The sequence below is a fragment of the Thermobia domestica genome, chromosome 13 (genome assembly GCF_964235325.1).
Source record: "Thermobia domestica chromosome 13, izTheDome1.hap1.1, whole genome shotgun sequence".
NCBI classification, from domain to species: Eukaryota; Metazoa; Arthropoda; class Insecta; order Zygentoma; family Lepismatidae; genus Thermobia; species Thermobia domestica.
In genome coordinates this window covers 192,680,266-192,700,073 of record NC_137466.1, presented here as the reverse complement: position 1 = coordinate 192,700,073, position 19,808 = coordinate 192,680,266, and the positions used below count along the sequence as shown (strand labels likewise).

Genomic DNA, 19,808 nt, shown 5'->3' with positions numbered 1-19,808 from the left:
TAAAACGTACGATAATGTAAGGATTGGGTAGAATATACATTTTCCACAGGTATTTTCTTTTCCATAAGGAAGACCAGCGAATAAACAGGAACAAAAAAATAAAAGAAAAAGGAATAAGCAAGGATGCTACACACAAACACACACACACACACACACACACACACATATATATATATATATATATATATATATATATATATATATATATATATATATATATATATGTATATATATATACGAGAAATACGATAATTTCTTCCGATATTCGATAATTTTTAGGTATTGTGACAATAAAGTTGTTTCCGTAGTCTGGCAACGCTGGCTTCAATCCTACTTTCTTTACACTGGATAAAGCGGTAAACTATGGTTTAGCCCCTCCCTTGATCATATCCTGGATCCGCGGCTGCATATAAACGTATTCAAACATCATATGATGGGATAAAGTAAGTAACAAGCAAAATCACTGGAAAAATTATTATAAGAATTTTTTTCTAAATTTTAATTAAAATTTTATAATCTTTACTGCTGTCTTCTTCGAAAGAAAAGTTTAGAATTCGTCTCATAATGATAGCTTCCTAGTACGATGATCATCTTTGAAATTTGAAAGTCGCGACTTCGATATCGAATTGTGTCACGTATTCAAAATCGTGTATAAGGGATTTTCTCTCCCATTTTACGTTTCCTTCTATTTTACGATTTCTTTAATCAATTCATAATCAACATTCACTTTCGCGCACAAAGAAGTAGAAATTTAAATTCCATCATCAGTCACTTGCCACAAATTTAAAAGTTTGATTCAACTTGTTGACGTAGGATTAAATTTAATTAATAAATTTGAAAAAGTTTGAAAAACTAATATTAATTTATCAATGATTGATGCATATAGAAGTCATATTCGTGGCAAAAGTTTTATTTAATTAAAAATAAAGAATATGTAGTTATTCAGCAAAGTAAACCAAATGAAGACCGACCAACTGTTTTAATGTTAAAAGCTGGGAAATCGTGACCGAGGACGAGGAATTGTCGCAGTATTCACGCATTACACAGAAGCCCGGATACCCGTCAGACAGGTTTTGGCGCTGCCGAAGCTGTAGAGACATAGATACAAGAGTACTTGATTTTATTTTAAACTTGGGTTCATGTCCTCGAAACAATATCCCACAAGCCAACTACGAAGTTACGTTAATTTTCCGTAATTAATTACTAAATTCCCCATTGATCATAGATTTACTTACATTCAAAAAAAACAAATCCATAAAAATTTTCACTGACTTTCGCAAATCGTTTAAAAGTAAGGGAATTATATTAAAAATGGATAATGTTTAGATGAAAATCTGATTATCCACTACATTCTGATGTGTTTACTAATGTTTTTATTCCACGTGCACACATAACATAAACAAATGATTGAAATGTAATAAAACAATATTGTTACTCACCGGTCGTTGTATGTAGGGCATACTTGATGTTCTAAATACAGTCTGTTTTATATATATATTATAATAGTAGTAGTAGTAGTATAGTAATACTGGAACTTGAGTAGTACAACGTAACACCGTTGTAGTAGTACCAATAATAATAAATTATAATTGTCTGCTATCACACTTAAAATACACTTTCACTCACAAAAATATACAAGTTCTTTTGAAAACAAATGTAAATATCAGTTCTTCTAAGTCTGGAATGTATACTGTAGAAAATATGTATATATAAATATGCAAAAAATAATCTCGCGTAGGACTAGTAAATAGCAAATCTCTAATCTCTCTGAGTATTACTGTAAGTTTGAGTTTTGTCAAAGTCGGCGACAGTTAAATAAAGCTCTGCCTGAAGCAACATCATAGGGGTGTGTCATGCGTCATCTCTAGCGAGTCTCTGATTGGCTCTCTGTGGAGGAGTGTTTCTCCGAGTGGGTAAGAGAGTACGGATTGCAATAGGTTCAAGGCAGTGTGGGGCCTAGTCTGTTTTCATATCGCTATTTCTTTTTTCTTTTAGTTTTCAGTATACTTACCTAACCTTGCAAAGCTGCAGCGCAACACACAAAAACAAATGTGAGGTATCAATGCAACCTGTTTTCTTTAAGGTGATCCACTATATGAGCCAAGATGGGTATACCACACTTACTATTCGTATTAAATTTCTTATTTATGGTCTATTATAGTTTCCTGTATCAGATTAGGCGCGTAACGAGAGAAGAAAAGCTAATTAATATATCCTTGCATACCTACTCGCTCAAACACGAAATCCTTGAATTGATGCCTGCTGATTGTGTTGGTCCACATCTCTTTTCTTTCAAATAGGCGCATGTTTCCCTCCTTCAAGCGCGGAGAGTAGCAAAGACCAGGAAGGAGAAGGGTCAAAACTTTACTTTTCTTTTCAGCTAATTTCCGGTCAGCTACAAGTTTACTCTCTACGGTATTAAAACACCCCACGAAGGCTGCTTTTAGCTGTGTGATGTGTGGTCAGCACATTGGCTTCTATTTAGCGTTATTTCTTGTTGATTAGAGCCAGACGACTTATGTATGACCAAGATTGTTTTTCAGGATATTTTTACTTGGATTATGATACGTAATCAGTGCGACGTCATTAGTTTCAACATTCGACCACTGGAGTTAGCAATTTATTCAAGCAGGTACCGAAAGTCTGTCCTCGAACATTGCACGCAGGACTGGACTAACCATTAGTTTTTTTTTTTTCTGTATTTGCATGGAATTACCTATATTATAACAAGATCAGAGAATATACATATATTGATGGCTTTTCGAAGTACTTACTATGAATGCAATGCTTCAATAATAATAATAATAATATCTATTATATTAGTAAAACCAATTAGTTTTTATAATGACTATATAGCACTGAGTATTATTGCTGCCGCTGGACTGGTGCAGTCTGTCTCGATTTTAACTAATTATCAGTACATTCTTCATGATTTTTAAATTCTAAAATTTAGTAACACACCTTAGGAGAGTGAGTGACATATCAGTGTGTCGCGACACATCTATTGAGAAACACTGAATTCAGTGGCGGATCTGTCCGGGGCCGGGAGCCTAGCCCCCCAGTTTTTTGAGTGGCAAAATAATTTAAGCTGTTATTCATATATTTCTGAAAGTTTAAAGTAAACATGATATACCAACCCTAGTCTGAGTTCTGACTCTCCACTCCCCAGTTTTTAACTTCTAGATCCGCCTCTGACTGAAATAGACTACATTATGTTGTTAAGACAAACTGTTCTTTTTTGAATCCCCGCCGTTACAATTTAGTCACATGTCGCAGATAGTGTTAATGTAATCAAAGTTTTCAAAGTAAATAAAGGAATGCATTAAGATAATACATGAAATCTGGAAAATCACTAAAGGCTTTTGCATCAGAAGACGTTAGTTTGCGTCACACTCAAGTAATTCAGACAACAAATCTTTCCTTGACGTATTTTCCTACACCTCCCCCTTTTCCATCAGCAATCATTTACGCACTAAATCAAGATAGTTTCTCGACTCTTACAAGAGTTATGGAAATTTAGCGTTAAAAGCACCACGGTGGACTTTGACTAAAATGTGTACTTTGAATCCAACGCAGCCTATTACACAATATGTTTGAACAGTTACATCTTCGTGTGCCAAGCCAACGGGTTGTAAGAGAGAGAGCATGGATGATGAAAATTGTATCTAAAGTCATTGGAGGATGTGTAAACGCTCGGATATGTTGCTTAACCGGTTTATTCAGTTAGTTTAAAAGAAATTGACAGCTGCTTCCTCGAAGTTATAAAGCAAAGACCCATATGTACATTCCTTGGAACTATATACTTCTATGTTATTGTAAATAACTCCTAAGACTGGCTCATTGTAACAACTATAAGGTTAACCCTTCTCTCTAATCTAGTGACTAGTGCAAGTGCCTTTGGTACATTAGGTCACAGATTCGATTCCCGGTGAGAGAGCATCAAACGTACTAAATAAATACATCAAAATGAAAGTGACTACGTGTGTGACTTAATAACTCTTGAATCACCTAACCGATCTCGAACAAATTTTCAACATAGATGTATATATATATCAGTGGTGCTCCCCTCATGTCCATGACGCACCCCCCTCAATTGTCTATCCGTAGGTGTTCTTCCATGAAAAAACAACTTTTCGACTAATTTTTACACCCCCTCAAACATATTTATATATATTTTTTACCCCCCAATTATTTCAATGACGCAGTTATATATAATTTGATAATAACTTAATAACTTGAACCACGAGATCGATCTCGATCAAATTTGCCACATAGATGAGGTTTCGGCTTGGGGTCTTTGACGGTGTAACTTGAGGGACGGGGAGATATGTATATAAAAATACATAAAAATGAAAGGGATTACGTTTGTGACTTTATCTCTTGAACCACACGATCGATATCGGTCAAATTTTCAACATAGTTGAGATGCAGGCCTCGGATGTTTCTTTTCATCATTTTACTTTGACGGTGCAACTTAGGGGAGGGGGAGGATATATATATATATATATATATATATATATATATATATATATATATATATGATCGAAAACGACCAATATTAGTACCGAACCCATGGTTTTCGGGATCGCTGAGGTGAACAGTGACACTTTTGATGCCGTTTAAATCCAAATTTAGTCCTGCAACTTAGGGAGGGAGAGGGGAGAAGTATAAAAATAATCGGAAATAACTTGTATTAACTAGCGCTTTAGTAATAGTAAAAAGTGACTGACTATCGGGACATATCACTAATTTTTCTTATTTTAACCCAACGAAGCTTGTAATTGATAATCCGTCCCATATAAATGCCATTGAAACAAAACAAAAGTACTTGACCTAACAATTTTCCCTTGTTAAACTGTTATTTACTAAATAAATATGAAACATGAGACTCAAACCAGAAAAACGCTTTAAAAAAAAAAGTACCATATTTTACTTATTCTGAACAATTTTAATTTTACCCTTAAGTGGTATGCAACCCAGTTGACACCAGAGAATTGCTGGAAATATAAACACTTGGAAATCATTTACGTTGTTAGTATTAAGTGACCGACTGCGGTGAGACTAAACGTAGGTAAATTTTTACTCGTATATACGAGTATATTACGTCACGAAAAATGGTTATATTATTATTATTATTATTATTATTATTATTATTATTATTATTATTATTATTATTATTATTATTATCAAAGCTCTATATATCCTTTTTCACACCATTTACTATTTTCTCGAGCGGTAGATGCTCACGTGTCAACCGGGAACTAAAGTGAGAACCTTAAAATGTACTTACTGGTCAACTAGAAATGCATGATCGCTATAATATGACTTTACTATTTTCCGAAGATTGCTATTCTAAACCTGAAGTATTGCTATTGGTGTTAAACCGTTGTTACAAGTATCAGTAGCTGTATGTTGTTAGTAGTATCAAACAAGTGTTTAGTCTGCACATGTATTTGGGGGTGGGGCAAGAAATGCGCTTGTGGAGAAACATGCAAGAGAGTTGGCCATTTCCAAAATTTCTCCGCCTTCATAGCTACGTCTATTTGTCTTGATTTAAGTATCTGCACTGTTCAATAAGGGTTATATGTTGTGGACTACCATGTTATGTAACTTTCTCTTTCATCAACTTGGTCGTTTTTTTTAAAGCATTATATATATATATATAAAACTTTACTTTTTTTAAAAAAAACTATTAGTCTTTGTTTTGTCTCTTCATGTCTTTTATTGTTAATCTTATCAGCAATAGCCAGTAAATTAAGAAAATGTTTACGATGTTAGATATCATTGTTATTGTCACGAGTTATGAGAATAGATATATTTTTAGACGATTTACTACTATGATAGCAAAGTTCCCATTTTGTTAAAACAATTTGCCTTCGAAAAGCAGAGGATTATTTCCTTACTCCTTACCCTACTAATTCAATTTTTGAAGTTACGATGTCGACAATAATATAATGCGGTTTAATTCTATCCAATGTATCTAGTCATTTAAAGCTCTGCGTGAAAATAAATAAGTTTACAGACTTATATATATATACACACACAGACCATACATGAAAAACTACATTATCCCTATTTAGCTTCACCACAGTTTGCCAATGAACGGGTAAACGGCTCCTGAATGGGACGTGTTATCATATCCATGATCTTCAAATACACTCTCAATAATTCAAATACACATCTCTCAATAACTGGCGTTTCATGGTTGAATGAACTTTCTCTTTTTCCTGAAATCAGCATTGCAACCTTCTGTCTTAAGATAAAAAAATTTAAATCTAAATATTTAACAGAATAAGGAGATATCACTAATAAGTTTAATTTCGAGAGTACACTAAGTAATACGAAGTACATCGCACATAATCTTATTATTAACTTCCTAGTAATGATAGGAGACAAGATTTGAAACTTAAGGCTTTTATAAAATTCAGTGGGGGGATGTGAAGTGCGATAGTGGCTTGCTGAGATAGAAACCTGACTAATTATTGAGAGTGTATTTGAAGATCATGGAGATGATAACAAATCCCATTCAGGAGCCGTTTACCCCAAGAAATATATTTATAAAGTTTCCTAGTGTTTATATTTCATGCAAGTCTTTAGTGTCAATTGGGTTGCATCCTACCCAAGGATAAAATCAAAATAGTTTCGGAATAAGCAAAATACATCTTCAATGCATGGATGAGAATGAATAGTTTACATGTGATTAGTTTTATTAAATTAATAAAAAGTATATATTTACATTATTTAATACGCTTAATATATTACATATAAACATACATTTAATAAAATACCTTACATAGGAACATTACTTATCATAGTTCGAATTATGTTTAATATATCTTTTTTTTTTAAAGTTCGCAGAAAAAGAATAGAATATGAAAGATTAGAAATAGTATTTATCGACTGCAAATAAATTTATAGATATTTCTTTATGAACAGTGGTTCAGATATATCTGGAAATTTGTTTTGTACTGAAAATATTAGCATTGCGCAAAGAAAAAGAATTTTTCGGGGGCTGGGCCTATAAATTAAAGGTACTATCTAAATTCGCCTGATACAACTAAGATAAAATCTTTTAAAAGTTGCTAGATTGGTCCATTTCAATATTTGAAATTCTTTGAGTTTTACATTCCATGATTATGACGGGTAGGCTAAAGGAGACGGTGATGATGAGAAATGAATGAAAATGGAGGAATGAAAAAAGTGGAAGGAAATAGGAGAACCCCGAGGAAACCCACGCACACGGAGAAGGGTAAACTCAAAGATTTGAAGCAACATTTTCCTATTCCATTATTTAGTTTCATACTGGAACTACAAAAAGATCTGGAATATTGGAATGTAAATACCTTCAAGCTATGCCTAGTATTTCTGGATCACGTTTTTTGCGATAGACATCTTGTTTTATTTTTTTATTTTTTTCAGTTACATAAGAAAAGTATGTAAGTTTTCTTTACCGTTTGCGTTTTAAAACTGGCAGCGGATAGCAATTGTGTTTCAGGATGAATCCAGATCGTGGTTGTTTCTGTCTCTGCTGAAGAGGTAGAGGGGAAATGTCTCCCGAACTAAAATAGATCCACGTGAATCGATTTGGCACAACTTATGGTTCGATGCAACTAAACCTCTGATAATAATAATATTTCCGCATTGTCTGCCAACATCGTCATTACAACTTATGGAAGGGGAGGGGGAAGGAATCAAATATTTGTTATATAAGATTTCGTTATTGAACAATTTAGAAATGGTCAATATTCGAATTTGATTATAGGAAAAGGAAGATCATGTCACTGTCGGGGACAGTAGTTTGGTTCTCCCTTTCGTCTACAATCATTCAGATTCATATCATGCTATGAATTACAGATTCAAATTTTCACACTCCAAATTTCCTCATCCCCTCCAGTTTAACAACTTTGTGCTTGTGCATCCAGCAGTTCAAAGGAAACTATAATGATAGAAAAAAACTTTTCACCGGTTGTTTGTTACCTACCCTGTTAAAAGGAAAATACAAAATAAGCCTTGCCTACATCTAAAGGGAGTTTCTTAATCTGGAAATCGCGAAGGGAAGTGGAAAAGATGAGTCTAATAAGGATCTAATAGCGGAAAATATATGTTTTGTAGATTATTTTGAATTTCTTGTTTTGATAGAAGAATTTTTATTTCCGTACTTACTGTCAAGCTGTTGTTCCTGTTGCTATATAAGGCTTATACAAATATACGACTTAAAGCCTCAGAAGCAGCAATACTCCCCTCCCCCAAAAAAAGAAAGCTTATTATAAAACCGGAAATTACTTATCGGGCTCGCTGGTAAGAAGATGAGATAAAAAGGGGATTAGTGATATGAAATGGGTTGTGGAAACCTGGTCCAAGGTTTAAGGAAAATTACTTTATAAACAAATTCTCATGTCTCTAGAGTTTTGAAAAAGTACTAAATTGATAATCCCACTTTCTTTGCTGTACACGATGGAATTTTGCAGTCTAGGCTAGTAGAAATTTGTATAAAATTTCACGTTTGTAGCTTCAATAATTTCAGAGAATTCAGTGATTTATTATGAAAGAACTAGTGATTGATTGGTTGGGGTGCTTATCGGATGTTACATGATCTGACCTTAGTTATTATATCAAATGTTTTGTTTAGGAGTTATGTAATTATCATTGACACCGGTTCCCTGCTCTATTCTTTTGCTCAGAAGAGAGCTTCTGGAAAGATGCCTCCTTTTAGATACGTGACGAACTAAAACCTTAAATTTTGTGTACGAAAGATGCCAATACTTACATAATGACTTTCTCGTTGATCCAAACTTCCTAATATATGGTGACATCAAGTGTGCAATAAAACATCGTGCCAATTTAATATACACTTGAATTAGACGAAGTGTGTTTAGATTCAAAGATACAAAGGTCGTCTGATTGGTTCTTACTTAATCTTGCATGACCTATAGAGCATCTACTGATATTTGTTTTTATTTAAATGCAAAAAATTTCCATGTTTTTATATTTTATTTATTTGTATGTTATTATTATTATTGCTTCCTGATGCTTATAAGCAGAAAGTGATATAAGAGAATTGTGAATCATTCATTATAGGTACTTACGGCTTTGATCATAAGAAATGAAAGTGTGTTTGTGAAAATGAAGTCAGTTTCTGTTTCATGGTTTCACATGTTCGCTGGACTCATCAAGGTTTAGAATGCAAAATAGATAAATAAATAATAAAGTCATATGTCTGCCCCAAGACAGTTTTTATCCCACTTACACAGTTTGTCCTGCTTCACCATATCAGCAGGACAAGAGTAGGACAAACAGTTTCTTTTCCTTATGATTCCAAAAGGAAAGTGGAAAACTGGAAATTAAGGAGCTGGGATGAAACATGTAGATGAATTATGATACCACGCATGGTTTCTTTACACAGATTAGTAATTTGCCAATGTCAATTAATATAAAAGCATTCTAATTTCTTAATACAAATACATACACTCTCTCGTTTCAGAAAACCTGACAAGGAGAAAAAGAATAAGGAATCTTCTATTAAGAGGCCCCATCACGGCGAAATTAAAATAAGAGTAATTTTACAGTAATTATGTGATATTTTCAAATAGATAAAAGATAATCGAAATGTGGAACAAGAGCGCGCTAGACAATATTATCTTGCATGAGATTCTGCTTTCGATTTCCAGTCATTTAGAAGAACATCATTTATTTTCGCGTTTATAAATGGCTCCAAACGGAAAGCTACAAGGTGACGGTAGCGGTACCTCATGCAAAATAATATTGTCTAGCGCGCTCTTGTTCCACATTTCGATTATCTTTTATCTATTTGAAGATATCACATAATTACTGTAAAATTAGCGGTATTTTAATTTTGCAGTGATTAGGCCTCTTGATGTTGGTCACAGGCCGGTAGCCAGCCAGGGCCGGATTTCCCAATAGGCCCGGTAGGCCCGGGCCTATGGGCACAAGCTTCCAGGGGGCGCACGGTCGAGAGAAAAAATTAAAAAATATCTAGAAATAAAAATAAATAGCCATAACTTAACATATTTTTTGAATTGATTAAAAAAAATCAGGCTAATAAAGCATTCTGATTTTGTTCATTGGAACAAATAATTGGGGCGCCAAAATGCTAAATCCGGCCCTGTAGCCAGCCCAAAACTGTAGGAGGACCCGATAGAAGTTAGGGGGGACCCGATCCAAAAATATTATAGTTCATCACCATTTTATAATTCATTTGCAAGCCTACCGTGAAAATTTTAGGGGCGCCGGCCCCGGATATGGGCCTGGTTGGTCATCTGACAAGTTACCACTACAACGATTTCTCTCTAATTTCTACTTAGACATAAATGTAAATATTGTATCTTCTCTCCTTTTTGAAAATTTCTAATATTGTTCTCCTATCTTCTATTTTCTCTAATACACCGTTATTGCTTTCAAAATTCATTCATGTAATTTTGTGCATTTCACATACATCCTTCATGCCATAACATTTCGAAAAAAAAAAAAACTCAAACAAATAATTAACATTTTATATAAGATGAAGATATAAATTTTTCTTTTTAGCAAGGATGTTATAAATAGAGGATCTGCCCATATGTATCGTCATCCTATTAAATCGATGAAGCCAAAAAATAACCGAGCATCGACACGTCTGATTGGCTATTTTCGTTTCCGCCATGACTGTTGGCTCAAAACATTGCGATCCTATTGGACGGAATGGGCAGAGTAGGGTGGCGAAACTGTGACGTATGGCTTCAAGATTTTGTTGTAAGGGCAGATCCTCTATTTTATAAGATCCTTGCTTTTTAGATAGTCGGTTAATTTACCTTTTTTATTGATACTTATTTATTTTGTACAATCATGACTGTATTTCTCGCAAAAACGCACTCCTTAGTTTCACTAATATGAAAAACCATGTTAGTAGTACTACAGGGGGGGGGGAGAAAGTGTTATTTCTGATAAAGCATGATTCTTGTAGCTAATGTAAGATATTAGATTCGACCCAGACTGAAGCTTTTCAGGAACATTTCCACTTTACACTTTCATTAAGTTTTTGTAATATTTCTCCACTTTTTTTTTTTAGCCAATACTCAGCTTATATCTATTTACTTCTAATTCCATCCCTACCCTCAGAAAAAGCGAATGGAAATGCGATTAAATGTTGTACAGTTTGTTAAACCATAACATTTATACGTGAGTGGTTCAGAAAGTAATGCCTCCAAGCCCATGACTTGGCCATTAGTACTGCAAATATTCTTAACTGTTTATCATTAATGCACTGATGTTTAAGCTAAAGAATGTCACTTGTTTCAATTTCCTATCTCTTCTCGTTCCGGAGTAAAGGAGCAATCCATGACATCAAACGGTGACGTCCGGTTGAAATAGCGAGCTGTCATTAAATTTCTGACTGTGGAAGGTTGTGCGCCCAGGAAAATTCATCGCCGGCGACGAGTCGTGGATACACCATTACGATCTGGAAACGATGCGGCAGTCGATGGAGTACCACCACACTTCCTCTCCTTCGCCAGAAAATTCCAAGTTGCCCCATCTGCTGGCAAAGTGTTGTTGACATTCTGCCTCAACTTGCCTATAGTCTGGATTTTGCGCCCTGTGACTTTTGACTCTTCTCCAAATTTAAAGATTACCTTCAGGGCAAACAGTACGGTGGTGGAAGCAGCACTTCGACAATGGTGTCGCCAGCAGCCACCACAATTCTAAGTCGACGGGCATGAAAACCCTTGTTTCGTGTTGGCGCAAGTGTATTGCCCGTAATGGGAACTATGTTGAAAAATGAAGCTACCATATGTAGCTGACATAGCAAGCTTTCCTATTTGTGCTATTTGTCAAACACAGATAAAGGTATCACCTTGGAGGCATTCTTTCTGAATCACTCTCATCCATACGAGTATTAGTGTATTCTTTGATATAATTAAAATTATAACAGAAATGTTGATGTAGTTATCTGTTGGACAAGGAGATACAGTATTTACACAAATTGTTTTGTTTTGTCTAGACTCTAGATTAATACATCACAATTAACATAGCCAAATTAAGCATAGCATAAATTATATAGAAAAACTATGTAATATATAAAGTTGTGTATAGGAAGAAAAGCAACATTTCGGATATTATTTATAACATATTGGATGGTTGCTTAGTTCCAGCTTACGCGTCATAATACCATAAATAATTTACAACCGCAGTTTCGGAGCTATTTCGTTATGTCTAGCCTAGACTGATAAATAGATTATTAACTTTAGTGGAAACTTGTGCTTCAGGTTTTGTGAACAAACATAAACATTAATTATAATATAACAAAAACACCAATAAATAAATAAATAAATAAATAATAAAAATCTTGTACAAGACTAATTTTGTTTATTGGTATTAGCTAAAGAAGACTTTGAAGCTAAGTTCAATGTTTATCAAATTATGTTTATTATATTTTGAAATCGATGATAAACAAAAATATACCCCCCATCTAAGAGCAGTGCAAGCTCCAAAGTTGAAAACTTAAAATATTGGACTTTGAGAGGTGCATAAATATATGCACGAAAATGACGTAAATGGGATATCATAGACCTTGTACCCAGTTTAACTAAAATATTAAAAGAGCAACATAAATATTTAATATTTTCTAAGTTACATACACGGATACAAATAGATAAGATATTCTCCGGATTGTCCACCCGCCAAAGGTCATTTATATCTAATCAAAGAAAACTGACCTTTTGATTGTAGATAGAAAATTATTAATATATATATATATATATATATATATATATATATATATATATATATATATATATATATATATATATATATATAATAAGATCAAGATAGTTAATAACACAAACACTGGAAAATTTAATAGTTACAAAATTTTAGTGATAAATGGTCGCTTCTTTAACAGAACAAACTGATAAACAACTTGATTGTTTATTTATTTGCAGCTAAAGGAACCTTATTCTATATTTAAAATAAACAATAGTTGTTTGGGCATCGAATAGCCGTAAACAAAATCTAAAATCTTCTAAAAAGGAGATTTTTTTTTGGGGGGGGTGATAAAATAAATAAATTGTACTAAGACTAAAAGTATTGGGCACTCTTCCTACTAAGACTAAAAACATTGGGCGCTCTTCCTATTGAAGGGTCTATTTTTATGTCGACCTAATGTTTTTACTCTTAGTCCCATTTCCTTACTTTACCCTACAAAAAGAATATAATTTTTAGTGTATTTTATAAAAGCATTGGGTGCTCTTCCTACTAAGATAGGGTGACCAACCGTCCCGTAAAAACGGGATTGGCCCGTTTTTTCACTACCATTCCCGGAGTCCCGAAATAATGTCCCGGGACGCCAAAATGTCCCATATTTACGTTGTGTTTTGTGCTGACAATACAAACAAAAATTTTGGTGGTTTGAACAGACAAGGAAAGTGTATTGTATTTACAAAATCAAAAACTAATTTACATGGAAATATTGAAGGTGTGGGTTGTCCAGCACATGTTTTACATAACTGTGTAAGTACTGTACAGCTGCTGATAGATTAAGTTGTGACATAGAAAGCATTGTCAAGCTCTTCTCTCATTTCTCCGTATACACGAAATGAACAGAGAGACTAAAAGAAAAGAATTTTGTGAAAAGGTTGACGTTGAATTTAGCACTATTTTGTCAGATTCCAGAACTCGTTGGTTGTCTTTGATTACTGCAGTAGAACGAATTTTGAAACTTGATGCTTTAAAAGGTTTCTTTTTAAGTGAGAAGGCTCTAAAGATTTTGCTTACGTTTTCTAATAATACATTAAGTGAAGCATACCTATGATTTATCCATAGCCAGCTTAGTATTTCCACCACGGCTTTAAGAAAATCGAAGGAAGTGCAAGAAGTGTTATGGAGGTCAATGATGTATTGGAAGGCATGCTTAAAGCTATGTCTAAAAGGAAAAAAAGGAACAATTTTTATTAAAGTGTAAAATCCGTTCTTAAAAAGAATGAAATTACGCAACAAGACAAAATCAACTTCAAAAATGAAGTTAATGAGTTTTATGAAACCTGCATTGAATATCTAAGGAAATGGAGTGTATCGTTCTCTACTTTTTCAACATTCAAATGGATGCTGTTGAAGGACATCCCCAGTTGGGGACAGGTTGAAGATAGTGTTGCATACTTCAAGGAGAAAAGTATTGAAATAAACTATTCTTTGCTTTCCGATCAAATGGCTTCGTTGAAGGATTTTGTCGGTAATAATATAAAGGAGTGGAGCGAGGAAGATGAAAAGACACTCCAGTGCCACGAGAAGTGGGTTTGTTTTTCCAAAACCCATACTAAGGTTTGAACTTCACTCTGAATTTTTAAAGGAATGCCAATATGTGTTTGGGATCCCTGCACATAATGACAATACTGAAAGAATATTTTCGCTCATGAACATTCAATGGACGGACAAAAGAAACAGGATGGGAGTAGAAATCCTTGCTGCAATTCTTGAAGTATTATACAATTTCAAAATGGACTGTTTTGCCTTACTTTGTACAGTATTAGAAAAGAAGGAAGTTTTAAAAATGGCTAGGACAACAGCTAAGTATTCTCATTAATTTAACTCATAAAATGAACTCGTTTGGTATTACATTATTCTCATGAATATACCTCATGTTTTTCATTTTAATAATTGAGAAATGTTTCATATATTTTTGGTAATGTTTTAAAATATTTCATTGTTTTATTATGTTGGGGTGATTCTACTACCTTCTCAATAGATTTTAAAACTAAAAAGTGTAAGTTGACCCCTTTTTTTTGTGAGACACAAGGAGAGAGAGAGAGAACGGAGATGCTAAAAGATATATTTAGGGGGGCAACCTATCCAAAAATGAAAGGTTCCCGTTTTTTCTAGTTGACGATTTGGTCACCCTATACTAAGACTAAGACTATTATGGAAGTTACAATATTTGACAAACAAACAGAAACGTAACCATAAAAAGCATTGTAAAAATCACTAGTATTTTATATTAGTATTGTTAAGTTAATACTAATATAACATACATTTTCATCTACTTACAGCTACCATATTTGTTGATTTCCAGTGAGAGCAAAGCCCTATAACGTTTCGGATCACTGTTCCTACCCCATTTACGTAAACATATACACTGACTTTCTATGATAGTGATACTCTATTTCCCATACACTAGCCTATACGTCATATGTGTTATTTGAATGACTATAACATATATAATGGCTAATAAAGTGATCATCGAATAATAGGGCCACTTAGGAACGTGATGTGGTTACAGAGATTCACAAGAGTAGTTGTAGTATTTCCCAATTGACATTCAAAGCTATTATACTTATTATGTTATTTTAGCGGGCGGCTCAACAGTGCAGCCATGATTTGCCAACAATGAAAGAGTAGAAAACGTTTGAGATTGATAATGACGCTGATGACACTGGTTGGCAAAATCTACTTACATCTTGTGAGAGACTTGGTTTGTCAGATTAATACTTTCAATTGTTAACACTTGGTCTCACACAGGCCACAGATAAACTCTCTTCTGTAGTTCATAATTATATATTTGTCTTTGAATATTTATAGAATTACTTTTGGTCTTCACTATGTACAAAATTCTATAAATTAACTTGTTTACTTATATTCTTAAAATACATCTGAAAGCAAAATTGTAGATGTATTTCGTTATAATTATGTAAATATAACGTGATTTTAAAATTGTTTGAAATGTAAGTAGTTTTTATGTTGTTGTTTTTTTTTTAAATTTAAATATATTATTATATAACGTACTAGCAGAATACTCGTTCTTTGCACGGTGAGAATACGTTTCATTTTGGAAATAAGGAGCTGAATTTAGATTTAAATGGCATGGGAAGTATCACTGTTCATCTCAGCGAACACCGAAAGCTATGGATCCGACACTAATATCCGCCGTTTTCGATCGTCTTTAAATATCTCCTCCTTCTCTAAGTTGTACAGTCAAAGTGAAATGATAAAAAAAATGTCATCCCAGGCCCGAACCTCATTTATGTTGAAAATTTGATCGAGATCGGTCGGGTTGTTCAAGAGTTATTAAGTCACAAACATAGTCACTTTTATTTTTATAATATACATATAGCTCGAATATTTAGTAAGGAATCAGATTATTATATATGCATGTAGTCAGGGCCGGATTTAGGGGGTGCAAAGGTGCACGTGCACCCCGCCCCCTTCGTTGTAAATATACACTACCTAAAATTATAAGCTAGCAATGAAAATACCAACATGTTCCGAAACTTTCTGCCATCATGTTTTTGTTTGGGGCTTAAAAGAAAGCAGAGTTTTGCAAAAGCCAAACTTTAAGTCGATTTTCAAATGGTTGAACGAAAAGGATGCACCAAGCAAAACAATATAGCATTTGTCAAGTACGTAGGAAAACAGAAGCCAGGAGGAGAGAAGAACATTTTTTTTTTTTCTGGATAACCCTTGCGACTCTCTTTAAAATATTTTCCTCCGTTCTATGCATCAGTGTTGTCAGGGCTAAGGAATATTGCCACATGTCACTTCGAAGAGTTTCAGTGTGATTGGTTATTTTAGTAGTTATTGGTGCATCTTCCCCCCTCAGGCAATCCTGGATCCGTTCCTGTATGTGGTAATATTTACTATAGAAGTTGTGTTGATCAGGATACGAGAAATATTTTTTGGGGGGAGGGGGAGGACTCGCATCAAAATTTTTTGTAGAACTCGTCTCGTCTCGATCTTGATTCTCGAAGGATTCGTTCTCGTTATGTTTTTATCGTCTTGTTTCGAAATTATTTTTATCGTCTCGTTAGGCAAAATTGTGTACAAAACATATGCAGTGAGCTTCTTCTTAATTTCAACTAGAACTTATAATATCAGAATCCTTTCGTGCTACGAGAGTTCCAAGAAGGCTGTCACATAACAATATTTAAACTAAGTTTTTTTTTATTGAAGTACATTGTTGTATGTCCTGCGTATCTTTAAAACGTCGATAAAAGTTCCTCATTATGTTCGTACAATCACCTTATCAATTTATAGTTATTTTTTTTAATGAGTCATGTAACATGAAACAGTGTCTGAGATCTAAGACTTGGATGAACTAGTGTTGGCCATAAGACTCGAGAAATACGAGACTGTATTTCGTCCCGTTTGTATCTTCGTTCTCATGTGCAACTAGGGATGCGCAAGAGACAAGATTTGTAGCTGTCTAGTCTCAAAAATGTCCTGTAAAACTGATGTCTCGACTCAAAAAATGTATATTTCTCTATTGGAAGAACCGTGTCTCGACTCGAATTTTGTCAGGAAAATCCTATCTCGACTCGTCTCGTGCGCATCCATATGTGCAACACTACATAAAACGTGTACTTTACTTTGCAAATTGTATGTAGATAAGATGATTTACATCGCGGCTTGACAAACAGATTGACACACAATTTCAGAAATTATTATTATTATTATTTTAATGGATGGAACTGGAGTGAAGAGACATTTTTAGAATAAATATTAGAGATGTCACGTACACAGAAACTAAGTTATTATGGCTTCATTATCTCAGATATTCACTTGCACACGCCAATTAATAATCCCAAAATATAAAGCACTCTGATTATAGTGTCAATATGAGAGATTTTTAAAAAGATCTCAATGTTATTATTATTATTATTATTAATATTAATAATAATAATAATAATAAGAAGAAGAAGAAGAAGAAGAACAAGAAGAATATTTACAATAAGAATATCAAACAAGTGTGTGGTAAGTGAAAAAAGGTTGAGAACCACTGTTCTAGACTATTAATTAATGAAAACATAAGGATTAAAAAAGGCTACATATTTGGGAATAGTATACACAAAACAATCTGCAAAGTTAGAATCAGGACACTTGTAATTACGGTAGTGTTGGAGAAGGACAGATCGTGAGGAAAGATTGGTTATGACCTGCTTAATAACAGCAATATCATGCTCTTTGTTTATTAAGCCAAATAAAGAAAAAAAAAACATGTTGATGTTTGTAGGGCAACATACTACAAAATCAACTATTAATCAATTGAATACAATAATAAAGTCGGAGCTCTGGTCTACATTTGCATGGATAGAATAAATTATGTCAAATTTCTAGTTGAATATTTCAATCCCTTTTTCAAAATTTATTATTGTGCAATTTTGAAATTGGTTCCACGACTTTATTTAAAGACTAGCTGAAATAATCCTGCTCCACATTTTTATGCAAAATATTTGCAAGTAAAGAAATGAGTGAAATAGATAAATAAGGAAGGACAACGCATTCGGCATTGTTCCTGCAAATATGAGTAAAATAAATAAATAACAAAGAACAATGTTTTGACGTTGTTTTGTCAATTACCATACCAGCTAACAAGTCCCTTCTTGCCTAAACGTGGACTTAAATATCATTGGGATAAAGATACTGAGAGGAAACGGGTAAAACACCGAGAAAATCCACCCGGTATGATAGTATGACCTGCAATCGAGGCCATCTCTTTTCGTACCAAAAGTGAGCGCTCTACCACTGAACTATCCTATCCTTATTATGAATGCAATAGCCTTATAATTATATTCATATATATGAAAATATTGTTTCATGTTTTCTTAACGAGAAAATTGTAGGATGACTCGATTATTCTGTACATTTCTTCTGTTTTTAACACATATGCTGATCCCATGCTGAACATAAGTTATTTTAAATATAAGGATTAAGGAAACTTATCTGTTAAAGTTATTTTTGGAGAAATTTATTTATTTATTTATTTATTTACTATTCTTACTAGATGTCCATCACAAATCCGCCATCTTGTTCTTAGGCTTTTCTGGTAGATCTTGAAATCACCTAATTTTCTCACATCTTTATCACATTAGTAAAATTCTCAGTTTAACTGAAAATGAAGTAAGTTGCTAATATTCCACAGAAAGTCAATATAGCCAGCCTGTCGGGCAGTTTTTTTTTTTTTTCAAACTATTTAGTTTTCTGCTGAAACTTCTTTTAAAAAAATATTGTGGATAATGGAGTGGCTTTTGCATTTCTATTCAGCAGTTTCTGTTTGTTATGTGCGTCAACATTAAAAAAAAAAATCTCTTGTAGAGAAAACAGCATAATAAGGTAGGTAAACGCCTCATGAAAGTAAACCAAAAAAAAAGAAGTTCATTGACTTCTCTGCCTTTGATATTATAATTCTTACAAATTGAATCAGTCTGACATTTTTTCTTCCTTTGTATTTTGCAGAGTCATCAGAGTCAATTTGAATCAGAGTCTCAACCTTTGCGATTCTGACCTTTTTTTTAAAAGAGTATTCTCATTTACCTTTCCCCTTTCTTCCTTGTACATGTTCTGTGAAACATCTTTAAGAGTAAGAGATGCAAATGCATATACAGTGACATGTGTTATTTGAGAAAATGCCCTCCAACAAGGCCAGCATTTGCTGACGTATAAAGAAACTTATCTAATGTCTTTCTGTTTCCAACCGTGTTTGACACAAACACTATCCTAAAAGCAGTGTCATCGTTAAAAAAAAAAAAAAAAAAAAAAGCACCAACGTAACATTGAAATGATACACATATTTTCTCTGCAAAAGAGCCAAAGTCTGATAGAATAGAACAGGAATGATGTGTTGCTAGCTCAACTGAACAGAAGATGATAAATAATCTATGGAAAAGCGCATTGGTGTGTTAATGACGATCTAAGTAATTGTCTAAAAGTAGTTTTAAACACGAACTCAATACTATTCCCTGTTCAGCGTAAGCTCTGAACTCCGATAAACAAAATATTTGTAACCGTCCGCTTGTCACAATTACGATTGGCTAGAAATGTATCACTCC

General features: G+C 33.6%; 1 protein-coding gene across 6 annotated transcripts in view; it reads right to left on the bottom strand.

Moving 5' to 3' along the window:
* The window catches only part of LOC145668895 (solute carrier family 2, facilitated glucose transporter member 1-like), a 206,793-nt gene that overhangs the window by 47,136 nt on the left and 139,849 nt on the right, over nucleotides 1-19,808 (bottom strand). Inside the window, exon 1 of one of the 6 annotated variants that reach the window (XM_081737165.1) lies at nucleotides 1,440-1,812. The exons of the other annotated variants lie outside the window; for them this stretch is intronic. Coding sequence (XP_081593291.1) covers nucleotides 1,440-1,460 — 21 coding nt within the window. The 5' untranslated portion in view covers nucleotides 1,461-1,812. Of the gene's footprint in view, nucleotides 1-1,439; nucleotides 1,813-19,808 lie in introns of those variants that run through there. 6 annotated transcript variants of the gene reach the window in all.